The sequence below is a fragment of the Austrofundulus limnaeus genome, unplaced genomic scaffold, assembly GCF_001266775.1.
Source record: "Austrofundulus limnaeus strain Quisiro unplaced genomic scaffold, Austrofundulus_limnaeus-1.0 Scaffold94, whole genome shotgun sequence".
Lineage (NCBI taxonomy): Eukaryota > Metazoa > Chordata > Actinopteri > Cyprinodontiformes > Rivulidae > Austrofundulus > Austrofundulus limnaeus.
Window position 1 is genome coordinate 275172 of NW_013952496.1, and position 11502 is coordinate 286673.

An 11502-nucleotide genomic window follows, 5' to 3' on the forward strand; every position below is an offset into this window, starting at 1 on the left:
GTGAAGTGTCTTGCCCAAGGACACAACGACTGGACGGGGGATCGAACCAGTGACCTTCTGGTTCCAGGATGACTCCCCTAACCACTCCCCCACAGCCGCACCCCAGTGCAGGTCCACTGGGAAACAGCAAGTTTCTCAGTGGACCTGCGCTCAAAAATGCATCCTAGGTGGAGTAGTCRAACACAGATCCACTGATCCTTTAACACAGAGCATCTTCAGAAGACAAGTTGATAAAGTAAATTTTTAAAATCTGTGTTGTTCGATACAGCACTGTTCAATACAGTTTGATATGGTTCGGTACAGTTCGATACGGGTACATGTATTGTTGCACCCCTAATATATATAATCTCCTTCCATGAATCTGTTTTTTTTTTCATAATTTTCCTACATAATAACTTTTAACTCTAACCCTGCAGGATCTTAATTTCCTCATTGGGAGATATTTAACCCCGCTGCAGAAAGAGACCTTCCTCTCTCAGGATGAGGTATGTGAAATGTTACCCATGACTCTCTGAAAAAATAGCTTTTCACTTAAATGCCAGCACCGGTAAAATATTCTAATAAAGGTTGGTTGCGTAATAATGTGAAGTGTGGCTGTCTAGAACAAGAGGGTTGGAAAATGAGGAGGGTGAAGGTGAGGTGTGCATAATAAGATGATTTACATGCATTTTCACGAATAAAATGTGTATGGTTGTATCTCATTTAGAATTGTTTTACATTAACTGTTGCAAAGGATTAATGCAAGAATATTAAAATATTATGAAGTACTTATACCTTTTGTTTTTCCAGCTGGATGTTCTGTTTGGAAACTTACCAGAAATGGTGGAATTCCAAGTTGAATTCCTCAAGACCCTAGAAGATGGGACCAGACTGGTTCCGGATCTGGAAAAGCTTGAGAGTGTGGATCAATTTAAGGTACATCTTTTTGTTGACACGTGACAAGCATTCAGAAGTATCAGCATTTTTTAACAGTTGAACTCTTTTCACAGAAAATTCTCTTTTCTTTGGGAGGCTCGTTCTTGTACTATGCTGATCGTTTTAAAATTTATAGTGCTTTCTGCGCAAGTCACACCAAAGTCCCAAAAGTTCTTGTAAAGGGTAAGTAGATGTTCTCTTGGGCTGAAAAGAAAGGGTGCATGTACTCTGTCAACCATCTACCATATATTGCACGTTAGCATAAATCTGCTCTGCAGTATTCAACCGCTCTGTTGTCCATCTGACCCTACCATACTTTCAAGCTCGAAGTTCTCAAGGTTAAAAGCCCTGCAAGACTGTATGATGTGTAATTATTCATGTTTGAATGGTTCGTTCTGTACCCAGAACACCCACTCTCTTCATAACTTCAGTGGATTGCTTTGTTTGCCGCATTTTTATTCAGGTGGTCAACCGGTTGTCATTCATGCAGTTCTTTACATGTATTTCTGTAAAGCACTGAAGAGGAAACACGGTTGTTGATTAGACTTTGAAATACACTTTTTTTGTACATTTCAGCCAAAACGGACCCCTATTTCAAGGCCTTTCTTGTTGAGCGGAACCCCAAGCAGCAGCACTCCTCCACCCTTGAATCATACCTAATCAAACCCATACAGAGGGTCCTAAAGTATCCCCTCCTGCTGAGAGAGCTCTACTCTCTCACAGATCCAGATAGTGAGGAACACTACCATTTGGATGGTAAGACATCTTACCATCTGAAGACATAAAGTCTTTCTGACATTAGAAAACTCAAGTGAAAACGTAGCTTTCCAACAGCTCAGCTCTAATAGTTTTATTTCCTCCTTAAGTTGCTATCAAAGCCATGAACAAGGTTGCCAGCCACATCAATGAGATGCAGAAGATCCACGAGGAGTATGGAGCAGTGTTTGATCAGCTCATCATTGAGCAGAGCAGTGAAAAGAAAGAGGTAAAAATGGACAAATGTGACTTCACTCTGTTCTAGTCCCTACGTATTTACTGTTTAGTAACTGTTCACTTTTTTTGATTCAACTGCCAGGTTGCTGATCTGTCGATGGGTGATCTGCTTCTACACAACACAGTGACATGGATCAACCCACCTGCTTCCTTAGGAAAATGGAAGAAAGAGCCACAAATGGCTACATTTGGTATGTCAGATGGGATTATAGATATGATTGCGTTTCTTGACACAAATCAGCACCTGGTTCATCTAATATATGTTATGGTGATACTAATTGTAATGATACATTCTATTTTTAACAAAAGTTATTTTTATATTTGCCACATATCACACTGAAATAAGAGTCACAGATATATAAATATGTCACAGATTTTTTGGGAAATTCTATATATACAACAATACTAATGATCATAGTAAATTTATCAAAAAAAATCATAATCTGTGTTGTTTCTGGTTCAATTATACATGGTGATTTGACAAGTCATCAAAAGTCCTCCATGATTAACGGATGTATCCCCCCTCCACCCTCATCATACCTTGCCCCACCCTTATTTATTCCAGTGTTTAAAACTGCTGTGGTGTTTGTGTGCAAAGAAGAGTCCAAGCAGAAAAAGAAAATGGTAAGTGTTCACTCAAGCAGAAAGCCGTTTACTCAACAAAAATATCCATCTTTTTAAGTTATTACCTCTGTGAAAAACAAAGACACAAAAAGCATTTACCAATTTCCAAGCATGGCTTTGAGTACACAGCAGATTTTCTCCCTACAGATCTGTTTTTAAGTCTTGATCTAAAATGCTTCACTCAAGCAGAAAGCTCATCTGGGGTTAGGCATTGCTAATTAGCCTATGCTATAAAGGTTTTAGAGTACGGTGTTGTGAATACTTGACACTTGTCTTTATGCAAAAAAAAAAAAGATGTGAAATAACAAAGTATATTCATCGGATTTAAGGGTGGCTCCCATCGAGCCTCTGTATCATCAGAAGAAAAAGATCCCTTCCGATTCCGTCACATGATCCCAACAGATGCTCTTCAAGTCAGACCTTTAAACAATGCAGGTAATTACAGTCAATAGAGCTACAATATCATTGAGGTTTGGATTGTTTAAATTGTGTAGTGACAAATCTCTTGTTAATCACACGACATTTGTATCCTACAGATGGTGAGAGTTCTGCTATGTGTGAGATTGTTCACACAAAGTCAGAGTCGGAGGGAAGACCAGAGAGGACATTTCACCTGTGCTGTAGGTGAGGATTTCTCCAAGGGGAGACTGATTTTCTCCGCAGATTAAACTCACCGGCTACTGATACAGTCGTGCCTGCTTCTTATCAACAGAATGAAAAACTGATAGCATTCCCTTCTATCTTCCTCAGCTCTCCAGAGAGCAGAAAAGATTTTCTGAAGACGGTCCATTCCATTTTGAGGGAAAAGCACCGCAGACAGCTTCTAAAAACTGAGAGTTTACCCCCCAGCCAGCAGTATGTGCCATTTGGAGGGAAGCGGCTCAGTGCCCTGAAGGGAGCCCGTCCAGTCATAAATAGAGCCGGTAAATGCCAGTCAGTGCTTGCATTCACCCTACAGTTCCAAGTGTCCCAATTCCATCTCTGTCCTAAATCACAGACACAATCATTGTTGAATCCAGGTTTTTAGTTCATAGTTCCAGCTACTTACATTTCCTTAACATCTTCCAAGACATCTACAACTAAATAAAACTATTTGTATTTGAAGGAGCTTTAACTCTTTTTAACTCTGCAGCCTCGGCCCCAACCAGGACGCTGGGCAGAAGAAAGCTGGTTCGCAACCGTTTCACCATCGACACAGACATCGTTTTTGATGGAGACGCAGAACACCAAGACTTTGTGTCGCCCAAGGAATTCGACTCAAAACGGCTTCAGCAGAAGGATGAACAAGAGCAGTCTGAGCTAACAGGTGACACAGACCGTTGGGTAGAAGAGCAGTTTGACCTAGACGAATATGAAGACCAGGAAGAAGTCAAGGAGACAGATATCCTAAGTGACGACGATGACGAGTTTTGCCAGACACCCAGATCCCCATCTGAGGAGGGCGATTTGGAAAGCCCCATGATGGCTTTGTCCCTGGAGGGTTCAGGAATAGAGGAACACAAGAGCCTCAACTCCCAAAATGCCAGTGATGACCATGTGAAGATATGTGACATGAAGAAGGGGAGCTCCGAAGATCAGAATCAAGCAGAGGATGATGAGATTTGGGTACGAAGGGAGCTATCGGGTTCATCCCCAGACTGTGCCACGTAACAATTGAAAGGAAAGGAAGTATCTTTACATGGGCTGCACAACTGTCACTCATCACAAACAATGCATGAGCATTGATGTATATCACACAGGTAGTAAAATAAACAGAATACTCTTCGTTACCTTAATTATGCTGAATGCTTTTTTTGTACAAAAACGGTTTGTGGAGCAATAAAGAAATTCAGTACGAGTGAGCCCAGACACTGTTTCTTAAATGTCAAGTGTTAGCTATGAGACATGAACTATGGTACAATCATTGAATCTAATCACTTGCTTTGATTGGCATGGTTTGCACATTTGGGCAGCATCCTATAAACCTGCCTGCTGTTGCCAAATTTGAGTATTGTGAGAACAATAAATATTGTTTTGTCTGTGTGACTCAGAGATATTATCATAGTTAAGGGCTGTATATTATTTGTCCTTAAAGTCATAGAATAATAAATTTCAAATGGCAGTCTTGTCTTGTATAGTTTACTGTACTTGTACATTTTCATATAAATATACACTGACTTGCGTGATGAATTAGATTTTTTTTCTTTCTTTTACTGACTAGTTTAGTCCGGAATATATTTTATCTTGTTACATTTAATTATTAAAGTAATAACACTATTGTCACAGAAGCAATGTGATTTAAATTTGTTTGAACATAATCCTGTTTTACTTGAAATTGTATTTGCTGTTTTATTATTTTTACTACTGTGAAAATTTTGTTGTTTTACCTATTTTCTCTTCAGTATTGACGCTGACACACACTGACACTTCACATGCACAGTCTGTACTGTACATACACATTTCAGTTTATTTAGAAAGTCTTGTGAGTTCATGATTTTTTAATTCTTTACAAAATAATGGTTTCATTTATTCATGTGTGATTTGCTAGCAAGCATTTTTTTTACAAAGAAAGTCCAAATTTGCTCCATGCAATCAAGGGAAAAGTCTTGCAGAATGTCTGAAAAGTGAAAGTCAACTTACTTTTAAAAACTTATCATGCTATTTGACTGCATTTGTATTATTGTGTATATATAAAAATGTATTGATATCATAATAAATACATTTGTTTCCTACTTGCGATTCAAAATGCATGTTTGTTATGATTTGTGTTAAGTTGCAAATTGTTCTTCACGTCTCATTAACTGCTTTGCTGAGATTTCGGAATTATGTTCATTGTATTCAGGCATGCCTGGGGAAAAAAATAGGCATTTAATCATTTTTCTCCTGAGTCAAAGCAAGACACAAGACGCAGACTGCAATTGTACAACAAAAGGGAAAATTTGAATATTTTAAAAACCCATTTAGGCGTTTACAATCCTGACCTGATTGAGTTATAAAAAAGCACCCAAATCTTATTTATTAAAGTAGTCAAGTAATTGCATTATGTAGGTTTTGTTTAAAAAGGTGATCCGCTAACTCAGAAAGCGAAAGAGGTTCATAGACTAAAGATTATAGTAATCATTAAAGGGCACAATATGATCCTGTCCACAGTTGTAAATCATTTGGGCTATAAAACAAAAAAAAAATCCCTGCAAAAAATCACAGGTACAACATGGGTGACTAAGACCTTTTATATGTCATCATTGTTTAATCTTTCCTAAAGTAAAAGTGACCTTAAAATCACACATTACGTTTTGAGAGAGTCTACTTGTCATTTCTTTAGATTAAGGATCTTTTTTTATTTATTTAATAGTCTTCAAGGATTAATTAAACAGCTATTTATTTTTCGCTGGCTTTTACTGACACTGCAATTCATGTAGGTAAACAAAACTTCCTGAGACCTGACAATAATTTTACATACCGAATAATGTTTTGCCACTCTAGTCATCTCTTTGTCCAGCTAATTTTGACATTCAAATCTAAAGGAAGTTGTGAAAACATGTAATTTAATACGAGAAGTTGAGTGCAAGATGACTGGACTTGTTTTATAATGTTTACATAAGAAGAAATACACACTGAAATGATAGAAAGTATTTTATTGAAATTTGTTTCAACTTTTAATAAGAGAATTTACAGCCACATGTAATTACATTTGCAGACAACAGGTGGCGCATTGAGTCTACTGCACATTTTCTGTTTTTCACACCACACCAACAAAAACAAAGCCCTTGTAAAACCTTGCAACTTTTATATGATCTCAGTCTAATAAGATTAATTTTTTAATAGATTTAGTTTACTTCAGCAATTAAAATTACTTTAAAGCACAACGTTTATACATTAAGCTTCACCTCTAGGTTTGCGAACTTATCTGTTTACATTCAAAGCACCTGAAAATGTGATGACAGTATCAGTCTTCAAACCTGCTCAACAGGTTTTTCAGTTTCTGTTCCTGTTTTATGACCTCTCTGGCACATCTCATCTCTCTGTCTGTGTTACTCTGTTCTCACTCATGCTTCCCAGAAACAAGTTTATCAGTAGGGTGTTGCATGTCATAGACCAAACAAAGTTGAAACACAGGAGTGGCTGATGTGAAACCACCTACCGTTTTGATCAATGTTCTTATCTGCATTTAGAATATAGGCTACTCGAGACATGTTTAAGGATTTAGTTAGAGAAGTTCAAAAGGCTATTTTGAAGACTGGCTATTAAGGTTTTGGTTTAAGTTCTCGGATTTAGGATGAAAAAAGTCCTGTTTGATCACATCAGATATCTGATTTCTTCTGCATTTAGATTTTGTCTCAACTATTGATACATTCTCAGGATAACAAAGCTATCCAACTACATGTCGCACATCTTTAAAAGTACACAACGTTATGAAAGGTCTAGCAAAAAGGAAAAAAATCTATCCAACAATTCTGAGTCAGTACTTTTAATAGATGCTAGATAATGAAACACAACATAGCCACAACATGTCTCAGTCGAATACACATTAGCATATTTGTTGAAAATAAAGACAATCAGGTTTGTCAAGTTTAAGAGGAAATGTTAAAAAATACAGCTAACTGTTGCTGGAAAAGCAAATTATATCATACGGGGACAAAACAAAGCTTTGGACTATGATGTCTTTTGAGATGAGCATAACTTTTAAAGCAAAGTCCAACATTTTAATATCGTAAGATTTTATTTTATACATTTTTTTTCCGATAACAACAATTGACATGGTTAAAATTTTACTGCTTGTCACATATTTTTGAAGTCATTCCCACAACATTAATGTCTCTAAATCAAGCTACCAAGACTTTCCTGTGGTATGACAGTTAGTTTTGTAATGAATGAAACTGGTTTCTGTGTCATGCATGATAAACAGTGACGACAATTGTTTTTAGAGATAGCTGATGAAAAATGCAGTGCAGTTTTCTTGGCATGTACCAAAAGCACTGCTGTTACTCAAGATTATTCTTTCAAGCCAGTAGGCTGGCATTACATGCATTGCAGGACTTTTTTATACTTAGATCTCTGAACGGAACAGAAAGGACAGACTGGGTTTTGTCTGCATTTGACAAAAGGAGACAAAACAAGACAAGACCACTTTTTTCTTTACGCCATGAAAGCAAAGCTGGAAATTTTGGCTCTGGTCCTGGGATTTATAGGCTTGTTTGGGACAATCACAGTTACTGCACTGCCCACATGGAAGGTATCTGCCTTCATTGGAGCCAACCTCATTGTCATGGAGGAACTTTGGGAAGGCCTGTGGATGACCTGCTACAGACAGATGAACCTCCGTATGCAGTGCAAGGTCTACGACTCACTGCTGATTCTACCTGCAGAGCTGCAAGCAGCCAGGGGCCTCATGTGTGTTTCCATAGCCCTGGCTGTCATCTCTCTGGTTGTCACAGGTTTTGGGATCAAGAGGACCAACTTGTGTGGTGACAACACGAGAAACAAAAACATTACTCTAGCTATCGGGGGAAGTTTGTATCTGATATCCTTTTTGACCACACTTATCCCCATTAGTTGGGTGGGTCATTCTATTATCAGACAGTTCTACAATGCCGCAACCCATGATGCTCAGAAACGTGAGCTTGGACAGGCCCTCTATATCGGCTGGGCAACTTCTGCTGTTCTGCTGGTCACTGGAATCATCCTCTTGGTCAGATATGATAAACGAAGATCAGACGAAGAACAGGTCTACAATGGAATCTATCTCATGGAAGGGAAGAACGTTCCAAACCAGGACACTATCTACCAGCCGAAAACAGAATCCAACATGTTCAAGCAAGAATATGTTTAAATAACCATATGTACTGTTCTGTGTTATTAGTATTTGTCTTTGAAAATGTAAAGATGCTTCCTGAAAAATATAATATCACAAAACCTGTTGTACTAATGCCTGTATTATTTATACTGTGAATTAATAATTTCTCTATTGTTTATTAAGTTTTAACATTTTAAATTAAATCAAAACAATTGTTTGTGATTTTTGTATGCACAAAAGTATTTTGATATCAGTATGTAATACATTTGCTATTCTTTTTGGTTTTAATTAAAATTATATTTTTTTGCTCAATTATTTTTTTTAACTTTTCTAACCTCTAATCTTTCTTGCCAATTATTCACATCAACCAAATCAATTTATTGCATTTATTAATAAAATGGTTGGTTTGTACAAAAGGCTGCTTCAGTATTTTTATTTCCATACTTTTTGCTACCCAAAATGAATACAAACATTAAACTAACTGATTCAGGTACTCCAAAATATCTTTTAGTTTTTGTTGTTTGTTTTTTTGCAAATAAAATTTGATGTTAAACAATAAAATGAAATGTTGTGGGCAGATTATTTCCAACTACATGCAGTGTGCAAGAGGGTATAAACGTGTGACAACAATGCAGTGACAATGGTAGGCAAATGAAACCAAACCTCCTTAAGTTTCTGCAATTAACACCTCAGCTTACGTTAGACATGGGTGGTTTTCCACCTGTGAGTATCAGCTTTCAATTTGTTAGCAAAAGATAAGTTACCTACATTCATTTAACATTTTAGCAATCATCAAAACAGTAGTTTCTAACCTGGGGGATCCCAGAGAACACAGAGAGCCCAAAATCTTGTCTGTTCAGAGGTTGTAAAAATATCAGTTTATTGTTTGTGTATAAAAATCACTAATGCAAGTCATTTAAATAGTTAAAACTCTGTATAACCCAGTTTTTTTCTAAATAATGGTTTGTAACTATTCAGTTTATTTTTTAATTCTTTTGAGGTAGCCTAAAAAGTAAGAAAGTAAAACAGAGGGGCTTTGAGAAAAAAAAAGAGGCTGGGAACCACTGGTCTATAATATAGTTGATTAAATTACACTGTGCTTTGTTTTAACAAATATTGTGTACCAAAGATTAACTGTTAAGTTAAATGTTCATTCTTACACACATGAAAGACAACCAGCTTGTTTCTTCCATCCTGTGGAATTTTCTTTAAAAAATAAAAAGAAACAAACAGTTAACTGATAATACTGTAGCAAAAGTTTAATTTGAAAACAAAGCTAGCAGCACTCCTCGGTCAGTCAGCATTTTTTCTAAAGCAGATTAACCAGTGCTGTCACATGTAGAGAGGATGTGAAATACATGGTCAAACAGGTTTTGGATCATTAGCACATTTTTGTGGGTGTATAAGTTCCTTTACCTGTTCTGTTCTTCAGACTTGTTTTGTCAAGCTGTCAGAGTGCAACCAGAAAGCGCATCTTTGGCTTTTTGGTGTTAGCAGCAATGGCCACATACACAGCTTACAGTGGCTATACCAAGCCACCAATGTCTTATGCTGGATCTTACTACACAGAAAAACCACCTGTGCCGACGACCTATTATCCAGATTACCAAGCTGACTCTGTGCTGGAAGAAAAAGAGAAAACCGAGAGGAGAAAACGTCGTAACGCGATTTGTTGTGAGGTTGTGGCTCTCGTCATCGGCTTCATTGGACTGATCGGAGTGGCAGCAGTGACAGGCTTGCCCATGTGGAAGGTAACAGCTTTCATTCAAGAAAACATCATTGTGATGGAGACCCGTTGGGAAGGCCTGTGGATGAACTGCTACAGACAAGCCAACATTAGGATGCAGTGCAAAGTGTACGACTCTCTGCTGTACCTGCCACCAGAACTCCAGGCTTCCAGGGGACTGATGTGCGCCTCTGTGGCTCTGACCTCATTCGCCCTCATTGTTTCGGCAGTGGGAATGAAGTGTACCAAAGTTGTGGATCATCGTGCTCGGACAAAGCACATTGTTCTCGTGACTGGAGGCTGTCTCTTTCTCCTGGGCTGTGTCACTACCTTGATCCCTGTGAGTTGGACCGGCCGTGTTATCATCGCCGACTTCTACAACCCACTTCTGATCGATGCCCAGCGGAGGGAGCTTGGAGAGGCTCTGTACATTGGTTGGATGACATCTGGTCTGCTTTTTGCGGCTGGAGTTATTCTCCTGTGCCGCCACGCGCCTCGCACCCAGATTCCAGATGAGACAGAAGTATATTATACTAATGGAAGTGTCTACCAACCTCCATACACATACCAGCCGTACACCTATCAGCCGGCGTACACCTATCAACCTCCATACTCTGAACCTCCACCAGGAAGTGTAGCATACACACCAAGTCAATACTAAGCAATTTTTTGGACTTGATTTTTAAACCTACAAAGTTTTGTCTCAAACGATAAGAAGACTCAAGTAACTGAAACCGATAGGTCATCGCATTTTTGAAAAGGGCCTAGTGTTTTGTATAGATTGAAAGTCGTGAATATGTTAATGTTTTAATTATGAGGAACTGTGTTGATTTTTCATTTATTATTATTTTTTCTTACATAAACACACGTTTGTATATTCAACCTATAATATTACAAAAGTAGTTCATTTGTGATTGTGGCTTTACAGATTCTGTCGCTGTTTCTTATTTGGTTATTAATTAGGATTTTACCAGAGTGCAATGATGATTTATGTTTAGTTTCAATTGTTTCTAGTCGATGTACATATTTTTTTCAAAATATTAACCTAAGTATAATATCAGTTTCTGTTTCAAATAAAGAAATGAGTGACAAAAGTGCTTTGCAATCTTTATTTAGTTTTATTGATCAGTATTTCATGTCTGGTGAAAAAAAATAAAATAAAATAAAAACGTCTGTCTGGAGTTTTAGCATTTCAATCGAAACCACCTGCTCCACAATAGAAAGTTATGTTATTTGCACTGCTGTCAGATGAAATGCTACTGAACTGGTAAGCCCAGTAAAAGCATCTCCACCCACAAAGTCACAAAGAGACATCTCAACCTACAGTAAGCTGTGCCTTCCAGACTTGTTTCATACAAACACAACAGACCTTAACAAAATTATTGCAAAAAGTAGCATAAAGATGTAGCTATTTGTTCCATCATTTAAAATGTGTGTAAACATTTTCACACACACACATACATATACATAT

At 37.6% G+C, this 11502-nt stretch overlaps 3 protein-coding genes across 4 annotated transcripts in view; all 3 read left to right on the plus strand.

Annotated features, from left to right (window-relative positions):
• The window catches only part of LOC106520557 (TIAM Rac1 associated GEF 1), a 44564-nt gene extending 39321 nt beyond the window's left edge, over window positions 1-5243 (plus strand). For both annotated transcript variants that reach the window (XM_014012731.1, XM_014012732.1), the window contains exons 17-27: window positions 417-485; window positions 790-915; window positions 990-1098; window positions 1492-1671; window positions 1782-1900; window positions 1991-2099; window positions 2474-2532; window positions 2862-2967; window positions 3069-3156; window positions 3283-3455; window positions 3665-5243. In XM_014012731.1, coding sequence (XP_013868185.1) covers window positions 417-485; window positions 790-915; window positions 990-1098; window positions 1492-1671; window positions 1782-1900; window positions 1991-2099; window positions 2474-2532; window positions 2862-2967; window positions 3069-3156; window positions 3283-3455; window positions 3665-4182 — 1656 coding nt within the window. In that variant the 3' untranslated portion in view covers window positions 4183-5243. The remainder of the gene's footprint in view (window positions 1-416; window positions 486-789; window positions 916-989; window positions 1099-1491; window positions 1672-1781; window positions 1901-1990; window positions 2100-2473; window positions 2533-2861; window positions 2968-3068; window positions 3157-3282; window positions 3456-3664) is intronic.
• Window positions 5244-6321: 1078 nt separating this feature from the next.
• On the plus strand, window positions 6322-8749 carry LOC106520560 (claudin-17-like). The gene has a single exon (XM_014012733.1). It carries the CDS (start codon window positions 7655-7657, stop codon window positions 8339-8341), a length of 687 nt encoding a protein of 228 aa, XP_013868187.1. The 5' UTR covers window positions 6322-7654; the 3' UTR covers window positions 8342-8749.
• A 968-nt stretch (window positions 8750-9717) lies between these two features.
• Window positions 9718-11204, plus strand: cldn8.2 (claudin 8.2). The gene has a single exon (XM_014012734.1). The coding sequence runs from the start codon at window positions 9805-9807 to the stop codon at window positions 10690-10692; it is 888 nt and encodes a 295-aa protein (XP_013868188.1). The 5' UTR covers window positions 9718-9804; the 3' UTR covers window positions 10693-11204.
• Window positions 11205-11502: the final 298 nt, after the last annotated feature.

Bases quoted from the DNA above. Each gene is read 5' to 3' on its own strand.
- LOC106520560 (XM_014012733.1), top strand. From the start codon at position 7,655: ATGAAAGCAAAGCTGGAAATTTTGGCTCTGGTCCTGGGATTTATAGGC.
- cldn8.2 (XM_014012734.1), top strand. From the start codon at position 9,805: ATGGCCACATACACAGCTTACAGTGGCTATACCAAGCCACCAATGTCT.